Source organism: Ochlerotatus camptorhynchus, unplaced genomic scaffold (genome assembly GCF_037179485.1).
Source record: "Ochlerotatus camptorhynchus isolate MF236.1 unplaced genomic scaffold, CSIRO-AGI_Acam_v1.1 ptg000494l, whole genome shotgun sequence".
Lineage (NCBI taxonomy): Eukaryota > Metazoa > Arthropoda > Insecta > Diptera > Culicidae > Ochlerotatus > Ochlerotatus camptorhynchus.
The window spans coordinates 455009-474690 of NW_027040979.1; the positions used below are offsets into that span (position 1 = coordinate 455009).

The 19682-nt window shown below is 41.6% G+C and overlaps 1 protein-coding gene across 1 annotated transcript in view; it reads right to left on the reverse strand.

Annotated features, from left to right (window-relative positions):
• LOC135712600 (fibrillin-2-like) overlaps positions 1 to 19682 on the reverse strand; it is a 177997-nt gene that overhangs the window by 119925 nt on the left and 38390 nt on the right. Inside the window, exon 4 of the mRNA XM_065235551.1 lies at positions 9775 to 9900. Coding sequence (XP_065091623.1) covers positions 9775 to 9900 — 126 coding nt within the window. The remainder of the gene's footprint in view (positions 1 to 9774; positions 9901 to 19682) is intronic.

A 19682-nucleotide genomic window follows, 5' to 3' on the forward strand; every position in this document is an offset into this window, starting at 1 on the left:
AAACTTCCGCCTATGGATAGCGGAAGGAATGCAAAGTAGAGTCGGATCCTTTCTTGAAGGTCAGCAGCAATGACAGGTAGGGTTGTCCGGTGGGAAAAGCCTTGCTTTTTGACTAGTGTTTTACCCAACGTAGCCACCCCCACTATTGAGATTTCGAGGCGGAGTCCTCCGTGCAGCATCCAAAAAGCAACACTACACCTTGAGGACGCTAGCGGTGGAATACTACCTATACAACTATGAAATTCCATGCCAAAGTAAGCAAAAATTTGTGGAATAATCGTGGCTTCGATACAATTTGTCAAAACAAAGACTGGGTCCAAATGTAATGCAAGCGAAAGTGGAGCCACAGTTTGACAGTTGTTACGAAACGATGTCATACGCCGGTTTGATTTTTACTAATTGCACTTAGATTGTAATTTTTTAAACGTAATGACTGGTACAGTCAAGGGGTAAAGTCACTCAGCACAGTGTGCCGAAAGTAGATTCAGCACAGCTTGAGCACATCCATCGGCACACCTTCTCGTAGGCATTGGATTGTTCATTAAATAAAATGGGAGCACTGCTGGACAGCTGTCATTACCGTGTATTTCAGAAACATACTCTAATTGAATATACTAGAGGAGCTCAGACCAGCAATTCACTTCTCGGTTCACAGTTAAATTCGAAATGTAGGCTTCCGAGGGCTGTCGATTGCTATCGATGCCGGTCACAAGTCTTTTAGCTACTACGCGAATGGTGTGTACTACGAATCGGAATACAAGAACAATTTGGATGGATTGGATCATGCAGTGGTGGCGGTTTTAATTCGGAAAACTCAAAGGAAAAGATTACTGGCTAATCATGAACTCCTGGTCCAACTACTGGGGCCACGATGGAATGCTGATGACGGTGAAGGGTAACAACTGTGGCCTTCAGTGTTCACTCGGCTGTCGACAAAAGCAGACCACTCTCGATGTGTGCTACGCGATCGTCTGTTTTCTCGGCAGCAACCATTGTGTGGTCCTCCTCATTGTTCTTCATCAGCAGTTCTTTCGGTCGTTGCGTCGTCGACTTTGGAAAGCAACCGTTTCGTGATGAGTGTGTGAGTGCTGACCACGTTTTGCGTCCATTGCTGACGCTCTGACTCTCGTTGGCGTACAACAATTCGCCATACAATGAAACTACTGGTAGCGGCTCCAGTTCTGATGGAGGAGGCTTTTTGGATAGCGAAAGATAAAGTGTTTATTGTGTTGTACCTCTTGACTATATTTTTAAGATGTATTGTATAGTGACCAAGAATCCTCGGCTCTGTAAAGTTAATTCGGTTGAGCCTTATCAAATAAATTAATAAACAAAAAAAAAAAACTGTGGCCTTACCACCGATGCGACGTATGTATCTCTGAAGTGAGATTTTGGTTTAAATTTGAATTAAGTAAAAGAGTAGCTTTATTTTCGAATATGTGTCATCTTATACGAGATGAAATAAATGGTTTTTGATTTTTGTAACAAAAATAAAAGTTGATTATGTTTGATTGGAAGCAATAAAAATTCCTTGTGATTGTGCCTTGATAAGTAGTCGGTCAATTGGTCGTCTACCAAACCAAACTCATGTGAACAAAACCGAACCCATTTTCACGGCACAACTACACGGAATTTTCATTACTTCAACTCAACCTAATTAACTTACAATTTTTAAACCATTCCGACGTCAAAAACCTCCGAGAGCTTCTTGACCGGGATCATCACCTTCAGCAGTTCCTCTTCCAGATTGAGCAGTAAGGTGTAGGTGAATCGTTTCCGTCGGATTGATCAGCAACGTTCGGACGACATTGGAGTAGTGGGACTTATAACGCGCACCCAGAGCACAGATGATCGATCCAAAGTGCAGATAGTTCTTGTCGCTGAATGCACTGAACTTCTGTCTGTAATTGCCACCCGACTGGTTAATCGACGGGTAGCACATGTCCAACTAGTCGGTATCCACACCGGAGACGTACCTTTTGTCCGTCAGAGCCTGCTCGACACCCTCCGACAGTTTGGCATGTTTTAATTTCTTATAAGCTTTATAGTGATCCTTGAGGTACTTGTTGAATACGTCTACCGTCTGATGGTGATTACCTCAGAGTCCACCTTGGAGCACATGATGTACACGATTGGGACGCTGGTGTCCACCGTGTCGAAGCCCTTCCCAACATACAATTTTAGCTACAGACTAGCTTATAAAGGCAAAAAATTAGCTGTGTAAGCTAATTTTTGGTTGTATAAGCTAATCGACAGCTAAAATTGTTTGTTGGGTTGTCCTTGATGAAAGCTCGTCACGATTCACAGAATTCACCCGGGAAGTTTTCCTTGGCGAAGATGCTCAACGTTTTGCCATCCTTGGATCCCTTGATCGCCTCCAGCAGCTTTTCAAAATTGGCCTTGTCATTGTCGTTCTTATCCCGAACCAAGAGCTTCACCGACGGAATGCCCTCCTCGCCGTCCTTATCGATCTGCTTTAGGAAATCGACCTTCTTCTTGCTGGTCAGGAAAAAGATTGACTTTTCGCACAGCACCGTAATCGTACCGATCAGCTCGTATCCCAGCAGCCAGGTCTGCAGCGAGGTTGATTTGCTGTAGATGGTTTCCTCGTCTATGCCGACCGCCGTCAGAATGCAATCCACCTTCTGGTTCCTTCCAGTAGGCGTAGAAGCGTTTTACTCGTCGGTAGAAGGAATCCTTATCGAGCACGATATTCGACATTTTCGGGGCCGTTGCGATTGCAAACCTAAACATTCAAGGTGTCAGAAATATCGGGTTGCCAAATATACCATACTATTCGTATTTTTTAAAACAAAACACAGCTTGCTCTATGCCCGGCACTGCTGGCACCCCAGCGGTACACTTGTGGCACACTGAGAAAAATGTTGACCCAAGATTGGTGTGCGGAGTGACCTACCGCTTGGGTACAGTAGAATTATTATCAGCTCAGGAGTCTACTTTGGTGCAAATACAATACTTCAACGTTTAAATCGCACGTTTTACTGTTGAGATACTATAATAAATAAATTTTATCGGCTTTCAGTCTTTTAGCGAGTAAAACGATGCTTTTCCTCTACTCCCAACGTTTCAATGGTATATTCCATCTTTTTCAAGGGATCTAAAAAGAATTGTTACATAGCTTAAGATGTTTCAAAATTTACAAGTTTGTAGACTTACAGAAAATAACGTTTTTTGTCAGGTGATCTGTGATTAACAGTGATTACAAAACAGTCCACAAGTCGATAGCATTACTATAATGGTAGTATAATAGACAGTAAAATCAGTAAATCTTTTTTGCTGAATGAGAAATGTTTGTTGTTCAATGTAATTCCGTTGGTTGGAGCTGTGTCTCGGATTTTTGCTGCTTTAGGCTCCATCACGAGTTTGGTGTTTTCTCCTGTGGGAGCAGTGGAGTCTGTCACCTTGTTTATGATGGTGTTTCAGAGGCTGTTCTATGTATGTTGTGGAGTAGGAGCGGTTCTGTTACCTGTTTTGAGGAGCTTCATTTTCAGTACGTTGCAATCGACAGGATAGGTTTATAGGTCATAGGATAAATATGGTGAGACCTTTCTATTATTATGATTAAAATTATACATGAATCCCCGAATAGTGCGGTGGGTGGTGTCGTCCACCCACGGCTATTTCTCGGCTATCCTCTATCGTACGAAACTATCTTTGAAAACGTCTCTCAATTGAACTCAATTGGATGCAATCTCAGAGCGTTTTTTTTTTTTTGCTAGATTACATTCCTGACCCACTGTGAATTGTATTTAAATTTAAGGGATGTTTCAAAGATTATATTAAGAATTTTGTCTAACTGTCTAAATTTTTAAACAATGATTAAATCTATTCCAAGATTGCTGGCTAGGCTAGATTTCAAATCATTGAAAGATATTTAGTGCTGTAGTTCAAGAAAATGTGAATATCATAGGGTGCAGAGGTGTGCGCCGCCGCGCCACGCCGACGCCGCTGGCACTTTTTGTCCCACGCCACCTCCGACACAATTTTATCGGCGCGCCGATTGATCAGAAATCCTCACGCCGCCGGTCTACGATTTCCCACGCCGAAGGTCAATTTTTACAGTACATACGGCTCTTAGGATGGCGTATTCTTTTGACGTAGAACTACGTATTTGTCGACTATACTGGGGTGCAAATCAAAAAATATGTATCGTGAAAAAGTTTTAGGTTGTAATTTTATCATCAGATGAAATGAAAATCCAAATACGCCAATCGATAGGATATTACTTAACGCATCTGCTGAAATACTTTTCCAATATCCCATAAAAAACTTTCGAAAAATGTTCAAATGATAACTTTATCACTGTTTTCATGAAATGAACGTTTTCCCAAAGCCAGTTATCATAATCGAGTACCACTTGGTAGCACATCGTTCTGCTTGAACCTGAAGAGATATAAAACAGCGTTGCTGTCGTACATCTGCTCATTCCTCGACCAATTGGTTTCAAGATTTCCGGCGAAATTACCATCGTGTCAACTGGCAGCGACGTCCTACCAGAGTCGTTCGAAGAAGTCGATCAGTGTCGGCAAACCATCGAAGAGGCGATGTCCCGTGCCGGGGAGCAACACGTACCAGCTCCAGACAGGTGAGTCATACTCTAAACCTTAAAAGTCAAACCAGAGATCTTATCAGGCTCCGTAACACTATTCGTAGGCAGTTCCAACGTTCTGGGCTGCCCCACTTGAAGACCAATATCAATAGGCTAACCAAAATTATCCAGGCCAGGATGGTGGAACTCAGAAATAACGATTTTGCCATCAAGATTCGCTCTCTCCCAGATTGTGCAAAACCATTTTGGAAGATGACCAAAATTTTGTGATGTCACATAATCTTGGCCAAACCATGGTGAGCCCCCAAAAGCCTGCCGTACTGGAGGCTATGTCTAGAGTCGCTGACACCCCCGTAGTAGTGCTGATGAGGTGATAGCAGCTATTAGAAGCACAAAAAACTTGAAAGCCGCGGGTATAGATGGTGTAGTCAACCTCGAGTTGAAAAATTTGAGTATTAACTTCTTCAACCATCTTTCCGTTATCATCAACAGATAACTGGCAAAGATCCTACCAGTGTCAAAAGCTATCGCCCCATCAGCCTCTTGTCCTCCAGCTCGAAGCTATTCGAAAAGTTTATAATCAGCCGTCTGCTGGTGTTTTCAAATGATAATAACATCCTTCTCAAAACGCAATTTGGGTTTAGGAAAGGCCACTCTACCATCCACCAACTCGCACGGGTTACTAACATCATCAAGCGGAACAAGTCCGTTTCCAATACATCTGCCATGGCATTGTTGGACGTCGAGAAGGCTTTCGACAATGTCTGGCATGATGGTCTAGTGTACAAGCTGCATCGATACAACTTTCAGAGCTACCTCGTGAAGATCATCAAAAACTACTTGTCGGGCAGATCATTCCAGGTCTACTTGAACAATGTCCCCTCTGATACGTTCAAGGTTGATGCAGGGGTCCCTGCTTGGGCCTATCCTATTCAACATTTTCACGTCAGACGTTCCTCCCCTGCCGGGTGGTGGTATCCTGTCAATGTTCGCAGATGACACCATAAGGGTCGAGTGATCCGTGCTCTGGCGAGTAATCTACAATCAGGTCTGGATGTTTTGTCCGACTATTTCAAGAGCTGGAAGATTTGTATCAATGCAGCTAAAACACAAACCATTCTGTTTCCACACTCGAACTCACCTCGGCTTGTTCCACCAGCTAACGTCAAGACCCATCTTGATAGCACTCCAATTGAATGATCGAGTGAAGTAGGTTACCTTGGTCTCACCCTCGATAGCCAATTGCTATTCCGATCCCATGTGGACAAGACATCCACCAAGTGTAACATCTTGATCAGGTCGCTCTACCCTCTGATAAACAGGAAGTCCACCCTGTCCCTCAAAAACAAGCTTACTGTCCACAAGCAGATCATTCTGCCGGCTATTGAGTATGGTATGCCAATCTGGGAGAGTTGTGCTAAGTGCCACCACCTAAAGCTTCAGAGGATCCAAAACAAGAACCTCAGAATAATCCTTAACAGTCCACCGCGAACTCGTAATTCTGAGATTCACCACCTAGCCGCAAAAGACTTGCACGCTTGAAAGGTTCAGAGTCGCCTGTCTGCGAAAAAAAAACCACCATATCATTCGTGATTTGGCAACCTAGTTTATGTACTTAGGTAGGTTCCTGTGCTCAAGTAGGCAAGTTATAAAAAAAAATAATTTAAACGAAAACAATCCCATAAAAGCGTATCCTGTAAATTAGCGCTAAACGAAATCATCACATTAGAATAACCAATTAAGTAGAACAAAGATGAAGAGCCAAAGGCTTACCAATTGAAATATTTAAACCAAATGTTGAAACATAAACGTAAATTTACCTACTGCCTCTGCTCATTACTGCTTCGGACGGCGTGGCACTGGGTCCAGCAGCAAGCAGGAGCAAGTTAGCATTGCACCAAAGATATCTAATTAACAAGATATCCCACTAATCAATTCTTCATACAAGGCATATAATGACTACCCTTATGTGATCACAGTGCCATCTGTTGAGTGCAGATTGAAACTGTTGGGAGTTCCCTGCCAACTTCACCACCAGGGCTCAATAACTGACAGGTGTCAGCATGACAGATGTCAACGCGGTCGAGGAAAGAAGACGATATCATCCTCGAAGTCATCATCATTACATTGCGATAGCAAGATTCTTACTTGTTTGTGATTGCTCCGATTGTCAATCATTACCACTTTATACGCAACAGAAACACATGAGAAAGAAAAAAATCGCACATCCAAGCGCGCATCATGCTTGTAATATTTTTTGCTTTCGAGCGAAAGAGTTTCCAATATACCACCGGTATCAGTAAGATGCAAATCTCTAATAGTAATTGATGATTTGCGGAGCTGGTGCTAAAAATAATCTTAATAAACATGGGAAAAACATTCACTCTCTCTAAAGAATAGTGCAACGAAATCATTGCTAAACGCAATAAAATGTGCCGTCTTCTTTAGCCAATGCAGCACGCATTCTATTCAGAAAATTACGTTGGAATAATCATTACTTTCCTATTTTATAACGTAATAAGTATTTGTCAACGCCGGTGAAAGCAAACGCAAACGGAAGTAGCCGAAGCTGAATGATGACGATGAGTGATGACACCGCTTCGTGTTTTGATTTGCGCTGTACTGTCCGCTCAGTTGTGTGGGTTTGTACATGTTTAGATGTTGGTGTGAGTGTTTTCTTCCAACGCTGCAGTTCAACGTTGTCTCGTCACAAACCGTTTGGCGCTGTTATCTGTGAAGGGGGTCTGATTGCACCAGATGACAGACATAACGAATGTTTCCAATTAGTTCAAGAAAGTACCCTCTTTTTTATTTCAAATTGTCGAATCCTCGGGAAAATGACACTTTAGCCATTTTTAACCAAATGAGCTATCTGTGCATTTTGGAAGTAAACAAATGTTTCAAATTGCAATGATGTTAAAATGTTGTGATTTTAATCGAATTCGACTTATTTCAATTTGCTCTAGAACATGAGATCTCACAAATTTAAACTTAAAAAATATGATGATGAGACGTCACGGTTGATGCATGTGTTCATGGTTATCGATGTCAGCGGATCCTCATAGATACCCCAAGTGACCATAGTATAATTATGGCTATATTCGGGCCTCATCAGAAATTACAAACACTGGTATAGGTCACTCCGCACACTAATATTGGGTCATCTTTTTTGTCAGTGTGCCGCAAGTATGTCGATTGTGCCGGTCATAGAGCAAGCTGCGATTGTTTGTAAAACGTCCATCCCGGCAACCCGGTATTTCTGACACCTTGAATGTTTTGGTTCGAAATCGCAAGAATAAATCGGATTGAGGATGACGTGGGAAGTGGCGAGTGTGCAAAATTTCGGTGTTTTGTGATCCATAGGGTAATAAAAGTCCTGTGGAACCTACATTTCGTATTTAGATCTATAAGTGAACTGCTGGTCTGAGTTCCTCTGGTATATTCAATTAGAAAATGTTCCTGAACATACAGACAGACGTATGTAATAACGTGCCTACGGTTACTTGGGACGTTATATAATTTAAGTAATGTAAACTTTACGATGTTATCTTTATACTGACCGTGCATATGCATTGTTCAATTTGTAAACAAAAAATACTAATGGGCTCAAAAATGCCACACCAATTCACGCCACCACCGCCTAAAAGTGCTATTAGTGTGACGCCGATGACGCCGCCGCCGCCGACCATTTTTGAATCGGCGCACACCTCTAATAGGGTGGCTCTTAAATTTTACCGAAAAAATCAATCTACATGGAAATAGCAAATGTTGACACAGTAGCACAAACCTTTCGCTATCAAACAATACTTACCATATGGTCGCAACTAGGCACATGAATGAACTAGCCTCAGACTAAAAATCATTTTAATAAATTTATAAAAAAAAAACAAGTGACACTCACGTGCTTGGGATACTTACTTGAGTAAGTATTGATTATTGAAACGATACGTTTAGTAAGGGGAACAACTGCAGCCTGCAATGAAATTTAGATCTAAGCAAGCCATGAGTTTTTGAACAAAAGTCTTTTCTTTTATCGTTGCTCCATTCCTACCAAGAACTTATGGATCCAGGCAAGCTACCATAGCAACCAGTCAACTGACTGTCAATTTTATTTTCAGTCCGTTCGCATACAAATTTTCCCATCTTGAACAAACTTCGGGTTGAAATATTGCTTCCACGTAATTTAATATCAATATAGTTTTTCGTGGAACATAAACTGGCACAAGTTTCCTATCTTAACGAAAAATCATTGTCCGGTTGGCCATGGAATTCTTCCACTGCACTCCGACAAAGGCGCAAGGCAGGAACCGATAGTCAAAGACCATCTCACAGCACGGAATAAACTTTCCCTTGAACTTTCATTGTTGCGCACACCTTCATTACGGGATCATCTACAATTACATTTCGCTTAACGTGATGCCATTAACTACTCCTATGCCAAACGAACCCCGTCGACTGCTTGGCCTAGCACACTTCACAAAAGTCTTTCGCTAGACTCCTCTGCATGCATCTCTCCTTAGAATGAAGCCAAGAAATGTGAGCACATTCATTAAAGGCTCCCGGGTGAGTCTAAGCGCCACAAATGAACAAAACTCCCAGCTCACGTATCATTAAATTAAAGACGTTTCTCGTCTGCAGGAAGCGTCTTCGCCATGAGGATGCCCTCAACTTGAGAAGAGAAACTTGAGATATAATTCTCCCTCCCTGCCCCCACCCTTTGCGTCGCAAGGATGCTAAGGAGCCCACCGGAGAAAGACGGTTAAATAATTTAAATTATATGCACCTGACTAGGCACGGTGATGTGTGTGCAAAATGGTGTGCATTCATTTTCTAAAACTTCTTCCTCTCTAACGATGCTTCAGAAACTTCAGATTCATGAACTTCAAGCATAGGTTTCTGCTGACTATAGATGAAAGCGAATGTTGATCTTGATGAGTGAAGCTAAATTTTCATCTAATCAAGCTAAATCAATCACTTCTGAGCTACAGAATGTTAGATGCAATTTACGTGTGCTAATGAGACTGTTCTGCTTGATTGCTTAAGGCAATGTATCACTGAAAACTATTGATGAACGGTTCAAGACGATGATGGTAAGATCTGAAAAAGTGATGATGCTAACCTTCACCGTACAAACTCTAATCAACATGCTGAAAACATTCCAAGCAAGTTTTGAGATTGCTAGATAAAATGAGGGAATTACTTACCGATACAGCTTCGACCGTCGAGGATGTCAATCTGAAGTCCAGGCTGACAGCTGCACACGAAGGAACCAGGTTTGTTGGTGCAGGTCTGCTCGCAGCCACCGTTGTTTTGCGAACATTCGTTGACGTCTGAAATAGAAAGGAAATCCTCTTCAAATAAGTTTCAGAGTAAAAAAAAACTGATCGATTTATTCTGATTAAAAGCAAACATCTTGTCCAACAACGGCTAGGCAGAGATAAAATTCCATTTATTAAAATGTAGCTCACGAGTTTCTTCTTGGTATCTAATAAAAATTCCGTCAACACAAGTCAGATGCTGTTTCCTGTGTACTACCTACTAGTTGTATCCTTATCACAATCAGGCTCAAATTGACCATGGTTATTAAATTGGTCGATACCGATGGGGAAAATCCTCAACCAACGAAACGACAAACTATCTCTCTTTCTGCTCCCTGGCAGCCTGTGGATGCTTTTGAAACAGAGAGCCCGACCAAAACAGGACCCCAGTAAATATATTTTCCGCTTCTCTTTCGCCCCGAGGGATTGATATCTTCTTGGAATTTGTTATATGTTTCTCGTATTTTTTGTTTGTTTTGCTTTTGTTGGATCGTACCGCAAGCGACACTCTGGAAATATAGTGATAGTCCATATGTCCATATAGTGATAGCCCATGTGTGGCTCTTTCTTGCGTTTGATAGAGGAAAATATCCAACCTTCTCAGTTCGGTGACCACAACAACTACAAGTGTGTGAATATATTGCGGTCAAAGTGTTCGACAGGAAAAGCTAATTTTCCTACCCATTTGACGTTCTATCGAGCGATTGAAATGTGGGTGAAATGAAGAACTGTATCACGCTACATTTTGATAGAGAGTGTGATTGCTACCAGTTGGAGAAACACGAAAAAAAAAATCAGGCGAAACGATATAATGAAACCTAACGAGCTGTGATGAGAAGCAAAAAAGGGCAGGAATGGTAGTTGACTCACTTAATTTTCAATTATTAAGGTCATGGTATAGGAGCATGCTACCAACCCGCTGAAGGATGGCAATTTTTCAAGTTTAAATGAAGTTTGATCTTATCCATCTTGATGGCATTTTCCTGTGTGGAGAACAGCGTTTTTTAGGGTCAAATTCTGGTAAAACCTGAACTAATTAGAGCCGTCAGTGAGCTAATCATTTTCCATCGGTGAACCGTCATCCCTATAAGAAGACGTGCGACTATGAACAATTGAAATACCAGAATCAGATTGACAGTGAAATGAATGGCGCGTAGAAAGTTTAGCCAATGTTATTCGGTTTCAATTTCCCCATTCGATCATTTCCAGGCATCAAAAATCTACATAGAGGTATTGTGTTTCATATAGTGTAATGTAAATTTCATCATACACCACTTTCAAACACATATTACCCAACTTACATCTACTTCAGAGCTGCAGAGAGTTCATAACTCATATCATAGCTTTTACACAACCAATAACTCATGTTAATTAAAATAAACATCGAATGCATATTTTCATCTATCAAATTGCCTATCCTCAGTTAATGAGCATCGGTTTGCAAAATGATGTCATTACAAGTTTTTATTGCAAAAGCTGATTCGCCCTTTTGTATTGTTGGTCGAGAAATCATTTTCCATGGGACCACACGCCGTAGCTACCGTACCGACGGCGGTTGCTATATGGATGAGTAAAATAGCAATCAGCCTCTGGATAAGCAGCGAGTCACCAACTGACCGGTAGTGGTAGCAACCAACCCAAGCACTGCTATTTGTAAAGTGTCATTTGTCATATTGTGTTTGATGTGATTTTTTTTTACGAAATCACTTGTAGTGATGAGAAATCAATTAATTTGGAAATGGGACCGTAATGTGCACTCTGGTGGTCACAAAATGATCCAACGGATGATCCGGAGCATCCATTCAAAAATTCCGTGACTTTATTTAAAATAACATTTAGAGTAGGAAGGGGCAAGATCACCATGAATTAATTTTGTGCTTTCACTGGATTGTGGACTCCTGGACTACATGATGGTCTTCTGGAAGTGGAAGTGGTCAATTAATTTAACTGATTCTAGAGCCCCGTCTGTCTGTTCTGTCTGTTCTGTCTGTTCTGTCTGTTCTGTCTGTTCTGTCTGTTCTGTCTGTTCTGTCTGTTCTGTCTGTTCTGTCTGTTCTGTCTGTTCTGTCTGTTCTGTCTGTTCTGTCTGTTCTGTCTGTTCTGTCTGTTCTGTCTGTTCTGTCTGTTCTGTCTGTTCTGTCTGTTCTGTCTGTTCTGTCTGTTCTGTCTGTTCTGTCTGTTCTGTCTGTTCTGTCTGTTCTGTCTGTTCTGTCTGTTCTGTCTGTTCTGTCTGTTCTGTCTGTTCTGTCTGTTCTGTCTGTTCTGTCTGTTCTGTCTGTTCTGTCTGTTCTGTCTGTTCTGTCTGTTCTGTCTGTTCTGTCTGTTCTGTCTGTTCTGTCTGTTCTGTCTGTTCTGTCTGTTCTGTCTGTTCTGTCTGTTCTGTCTGTTCTGTCTGTTCTGTCTGTTCTGTCTGTTCTGTCTGTTCTGTCTGTTCTGTCTGTTCTGTCTGTTCTGTCTGTTCTGTCTGTTCTGTCTGTTCTGTCTGTCTGTCTGTCTGTCTGTCTGCCGGGCACACTCAGCTAGTAATGAATAAATTATAATCTAGGTTCGGAATGTGGACTTTGAGGCCATGGGTGGTCCTCCGGATGATCCGGAACATCCGTAAAAGTGGCCAATTCTTGAAACTTCATAATTTCTTTTGAAATTATTTGTAGTGATGACATGAGAATGAATTTGGATCCGAGTCCGGAATGTGAACTCTGGTTGTCACAGGTCAGCCCTGCGGAAGATCCGCGACATCCGAGTGGAAGTAGAATTTTCATAAAACTTGTTCTAGATTTTATTGATATGATGATATTTGAATGAATTTTGATTTAGAACTGAATTATCCACTTAGGGTCAGAGGAAGGTTTCCCGGATGAACCGGAACATCCGCGAAAGTGGTTGTCGTGACCGGACCGAGGTTTCCAGCCTCGGCCACGGCAACACAAATTAGCGATGCAGCTCCCACGGGTGCGGCTGCTTCTATTGCTGCTGCTGCTGCTGTTTCTGCTGCTGGTGGTGGTCCGTCAGCTCCAAAATTCGTTACAAGAATGACTTCATCGAGCTTAGGTACTTCATATTTATACCTGCTAACCTATCAAAATTCTCTAACCAATGAGATTTTGTTTAAATACGAACTATCACGCTTCACGCTCACTTGATTCTACTCATTATTTATTCAACACTAACTCTATCTACTACATTCTTCCCCTCTTCTACTCTCCTTAATTGAGGAAGGGGGGCATTATATCCACCCATTTGGGCGAATTTTATCTACCCTCTCGGGGGACTTTCATCTACCATCTCAGAGATATTTCATCCATCAGGTCATGGCAATTCCAACTATTTAAAAATTTCCTCAGTCCATCCATCAAGTCATGGCAATTCTAACTATTTCTAAATTTCTTCAGTCCATCCATCAGGTAATGGAAATTATTATCTACCATCCGTTCCAGAATTACCAGGTCATAGTAATTCTATCTACCATCCATCAGGTCATGGTAATTCTATCTACCATCCATCAGTTCATGGTAATTCTTTCTACCATCCATCAGGCATGGTAATTCTATCTACCATCCATCAGGTCATGGTAATTCTTTATACCATCCATCAGGTCATGGTAATTCTATCTACCATCCATCAGGTCATGGTCATCCTATCTACCATCCGACAGGTCATGGTAATTCTATCTACCATCCGTCAGGTCATGGTAATTCTATCTACCATCCATCAGGTCATGTTAATTCTATCTACCATCCATCAGGTCATGGTAATTCTATCTACCATCCATCAGGTCATGGTCATTCTATCTACCATCCATCAGGTCATGGTAATTCTATCTACCATGCATCAGGTCATGGTCATTCTATCTACCATCCATCAGGTCATGTTCATTCTATCTACCATCCATCAGGTCATGGTAATTCTATCTACCATCCGTCAGGTCATGGTAATTCTATCTACCATCCATCAGGTCATGGTAATTCTATCTACCATCCATCAGGCTTGGTAATTCTATCTACCATCCATCAGGTCATGGTAATTCTATCTACCATCCATCAGGTCATGGTCATCCTATCTACAATTCGACAGGTCATGGTAATTCTATCTACCATCCGTCAGGTCATGGTAATTCTATCTACCATCCGTCAGGACATGGTAATTCTATCTACCATCCATCAGGTCATGTTAATTCTATCTACCATCCATCAGGCTTGGTAATTCTATTTACCATCCATCAGGTCATGGTAATTCTATCTACCATCCATTAGGTCATGGTAATTCTATCTACCATCCATCAGGTCATGGTAATTCTTTCTACGATCCATCAGGTCATGGTCGTTCTATCTACCATCCATAAGGTCATGGTAATTCTTTCTACCATCCATCAGGTCATGGTAATTCTATCTACCATCCATCAGGCTTGGTAATTCTATCTACCATCCATCAGGTCATGGTAATTCTATCTACCATCCATCAGGTCATGGTCATCCTATCTACAATTCGACAGGTCATGGTAATTCTATCTACCATCCGTCAGGTCATGGTAATTCTATCTACCATCCGTCAGGACATGGTAATTCTATCTACCATCCATCAGGTCATGTTAATTCTATCTACCATCCATCAGGCTTGGTAATTCTATTTACCATCCATCAGGTCATGGTAATTCTATCTACCATCCATTAGGTCATGGTAATTCTATCTACCATCCATCAGGTCATGGTAATTCTTTCTACGATCCATCAGGTCATGGTCGTTCTATCTACCATCCATAAGGTCATGGTAATTCTTTCTACCATCCATCAGGTCATGGTAATTCTATCTACCATCCATCAGGTCATGGTAATTCTATCTACCATCCATAAGGTCATGGTAATTCTTTCTACCATCCATCAGGTCATGGTAATTCTATCTACCATCCGTCAGGACATGGTAATTCTATCTACCATCCATCAGGTCATGTTAATTCTATCTACCATCCATCAGGCTTGGTAATTCTATTTACCATCCATCAGGTCATGGTAATTCTATCTACCATCCATTAGGTCATGGTAATTCTATCTACCATCCATCAGGTCATGGTAATTCTTTCTACGATCCATCAGGTCATGGTCGTTCTATCTACCATCCATAAGGTCATGGTAATTCTTTCTACCATCCATCAGGTCATGGTAATTCTATCTACCATCCATCAGGTCATGGTCATTCTATCAACCATCCATCAGGTCATGGTTATTCTATCTACCATCCATCAGGTCATGGTCATTCTATCTACCATGCATCATGTCATGGTCATTCTATCTACCATCCATCAGGTCATGGCAATTTTTTTCAAAATAATTCTTCAGTTATTTAGTCATTCCACTATACTTACACTATCGTACCAACTGCGCCATTGTCGTGACCGGACCGAGGTTTCCAGCCTCGGCCACGGCAACACAAATTAGCGATGCAGCTCCCACGGGTGCGGCTGCTTCTATTGCTGCTGCTGCTGCTGTTTCTGCTGCTGGTGGTGGTCCGTCAGCTCCAAAATTCGTTACAAGAATCATAACATATATCTCAAAACATAGGACCTCAGTAACGACATCTCTCGGGATTCTCGCGGAAAACAAGCTTGCTCGATAACTCGCAAACAATATTGTATAAAAGTTCTATAGAATGTATAGAAAAGTTAAAGTGATCCGATACCAGCGCTGCGGCGAGTAGTTCGCGGAACTGATAATATTCAAATCAACCGTTAAACGCGTAAACGAAGATACACAATGAACAGTTACGTCTGTTTGTCTGTGATATGACCCTGTCTTGACCGGACCGAGGTTTCCAGCCTCGGCCACGGCAACACAAATTAGCGATGCAGCTCCCACGGGTGCGGCTGCTTCTATTGCTGCTGCTGCTGGTGGTCCGTCACCTCCAAAATTCGTTACAAGAATGACTTCAACGAGCTTAGGTACTTCATATTTATACCTGCTAACCTATCAAAATTCTCTAACCAATGAGATTTTGTTTAAATACGAACTATCACGCTTCACGCTCACTTGATTCTACTCATTATTTATTCAACACTAACTCTATCTACTACAGTGCTCAATGAATGAAACTGATTCTAGGGGTCCGTGATTTCTTTTAAATCATATGTACGTACGCTACATGAACGAATTGGAATCTGAGGTTGGAGTGTGGGCACTGTTCAGTGTCCTTATTATGATGATTGAGCCAGATGGTCCTTATTATGATGAGAAACTTTGCCAAAGACACCAAGTCGCGGAAATGGATCGGTTAGTAGTTATTAATTTTGCTCTGCTTGATTGCATTCCTGACCCAGCGTGCACTGGAGGCCATGGGTGGCCTTCCGGAACATCCGACATCATGGTATTTTAATTAAACTGATCCAAGTGCTCCGTGATATTTTTAAATCAATTGTGCTGATCCTACATAAAATAATTCCTGTGATCAAAATGTGAACTCTCGGAGAGGTACAGAATAGCTCTCGGAAAGATCCAGAACTTCGGTGAAATTCGTCAATGCATGAAACTGATCCTAGGAGCTCTGTGATTTGTAGTGATGATCCATATTCCTGTCCTGGTTTAAAATATAGTCACTGAGCTTTAGAATTAGATTAATAGACAACTTGAACTTAAATATTGTAGATCTTCCGGTGGTTCTGATCCCGAGGTTCTGCATTTCACTATACGCAATCTAAAAAGAAATCTCTATGCTAGTGAAATAGCTTCATAAATTCACAATTTTTACATAATTTTGTCATAAATTATCATAGCAAGTGATACGAAAAAACTACAAGGGACATCCTTATGGGGTTGTACGCAATGGTGACGTTTGACTACTTATATATTAAATCTTATTTGTTAACTGCTGCAGGAGCTTTTGTTTCGTGTAGGAATAGGAATTTGAGCGGGGTTCTCTCTGTTTATACTCTTCAGTATGAAGCGTTTGACATAGATTGCCCACGGCGACTCACGAAGAGCTACTGATTCCGATCAATAGCTGTGCGGCTTCTTCCTCCTTCTATGAATGCTCATGTGGGCTGCAGCTCACTGCTTGCAGACAGCCTTTCGTTGTGTACCACGCGGTGATTGAATAAACACCGTTTAGTGAGACCGGATGGAATTCCACTTTGAAATCTATGTTAGGGAAATCGCTTTTCGCAGGCAATCGATGATAATTTTAATTATCATAGCAACAGTTGAACATTCGTGCAATTTAAAATAGTGACATTTTGAAAAATCATAAAGTCTTATTTAAAAATTCCTATCGATTGGTGTATTAAGAATCAAAATCCATCATATATGGATCAAAATCAGACCACTTTCATGCCGCGACCGACTTTGGTTTTTGAAATTGCACCCCCAATGTTGCCTTCAAGAACATGGTATGTTAGATTTAAACATGTCTAGATAGAGCTGGAATCAGGCGTAACAGCTTTTGACGTAGGACTACGTCTGTGATTTCTATATGGAGGTACACTTTGTGAAAATCAAAAATGGAACATGTAACAAAATTATGAAAGATTTGAACGTTAATAACTCAGTTCTTGCTGGACCAATTCCATTAATTTTATCACCAAACGATCAGATATATTTCTACACATCTGTCAAATTTAAGACTTTATCAGTTTTCAAAATGTAACTATTGGAAATTGCACGAATGTGCAACTGTTGCTTTAATAATTAAAATTATCACTGATTGCCTGCGAAAAGAAATTTCCCTAACACAGATTTCAAAGTTGAATTCCATCCGGTCCCACCAAAAGTTGTTTATTCAATCATCACGTGGTGAGTGGTATGCTCTCCAGTACACAACGCTACCTGCAGGCTACCTGCAAGCAGCGAGCTGCAGCCCACATGACCATCCATAGAAGGAGGAAGAAGCACAGCTATTGATTGGAATCAGTAGCTCTTCGTGAGTCGCTGTGAGCCATCTATGTCAAGCGCGTCATACTAAAGAGTATAAACAGAGAGAGCCCCGCTCAAATTCCTATTCCTACACAAAACACAAGCTCCTGCTGCAGTTAACACATAAGATTTATTGTATAAGACCACGTAGTCCTACGTCACCATTGCGTACAACCCCATAGGGCTGTCCCTTGTAGTTTTTTAAACAGACTTCTCTCGATGATTTTTTAGGAATTCAAGGCACGCCCACGCAAACCAAGATTACAATCGGGTAAGGGAAGTCTGGTGATGTTAATTTGCATGGGCGAGCCTTGACTTTCAAGACATCATCGAAAAAAGTTAATGTTTACAAGAGCTGTTATGCCCTAATTCCAGCTCTATCTTGATATGGAAACTGACATCCGATTGATGACCTTGACAAATGTTCAAAAAATACTCTTTTACAAACTTATGGTGGTCCTGAAAAGGACAGTTTTGTCGTGATGGTTGAGCAATGCTGAGCTATAAGGGTGTTAAACGCAACACGAGAAAAGGGCCTATCATTGTTGATCGATTCTCTTCATATATTTTCTCTTTCGTGAATAACCCGACTGCAAATGAATTTCCCATTCAGTGTGTTGTTTTAGGCACAAGCTAACATCATCTTCTGTCGAACTGTCCTACGAGCTTAGTGAGAAATTCGTTTATGTTGCCGTGAAAGTCGATGAAGAGAATCGATCAACGAGGATAGGCCCTTTTCAAATGATACGCGAGAGTTTACTAAATACATCACATGACATACAATATTGACTAATCCACCGCACAAAGATTAAAGATCCCTCTAACATTCGTCCAAATGGTTTGACTTCGAACTGTTTATTAAATTGTCATCGCCATCCAGTCTATTGGAACTTACTGTGTGAAAATCAAAACGGAATTCAATGCTTCATGTGCAGTAGAAATTTTTCCCTCCAAGGATACAAAAAAAAACATTTTTGAAACGCGATCCCTTGCTCTAGCTACTTCCTAGAGATGCCTTAACGAGCGCAACGAGACTGCCAGCAAAACGGCGCAATCCATCCCGAAGTTTCATTGTGAGCCGAGACAGGCCTCACATCTCCAGACAACTACGGGGCGGAAAGCAGAAAAGTAAATGAATCCAATTAATTAACAGCTATTTACAATTTACACCATTCTCCTCATTCGGTACTAGTTTTGTTCCCGGATCCTGGAACGACGATGCGACAAGGAAACAGCGCTTCTTGGCCAAGATCCCAAAAATAGTATGAGGAAGCGAACCTTAGCAGAGCCGGGCGTCTGGCGTTGGCACTTGAATGACAGGCGAGAGCGGCCGGCGCCTTTCGGGAAAGACTCTCGGATCGTTCTTCCAGCTGGAGCTGATGATGATGACAAAGATGAACATGACACTCAACGGGGATGCCACACCATTCCGGCATCCACCCGCATCGACCGGTCGCTGACTGCATTCCTAATTGTTCCTCGTCAGTCGGTCGGTTGGTCGGTTCGCGTGGGTTTGTTTCACCGGCATGCACACCCGGATGGCACGATGATGCCAGATGGTGTTGGTTGAGACAGATGTGCCACAATGGCTATCAAGAGCATGGGATGGAGGATAAGCCCATGTCAAATGAATGTTCCTCCGTCACCCTTTGCGAGGTGATGAATATTTGAATTGGTCTGATGAACTGCTATTCAGTACCACCCGCTACCCGGATTCGATTTGGTGCATTTTACCGATAAACTGATAGAACAATCTTCCAGCTGCGTACAAAATTAAATCCTACCAAAATGTATCATGTAATCCTCCGTTAAGTAAGCCAATCAACAGCTCGTTAGCTGCTCTAATCTTTCGAGTCAGACATCGTTCAAGCCGTCATAAGAAGAGCAAATTTTCCATTT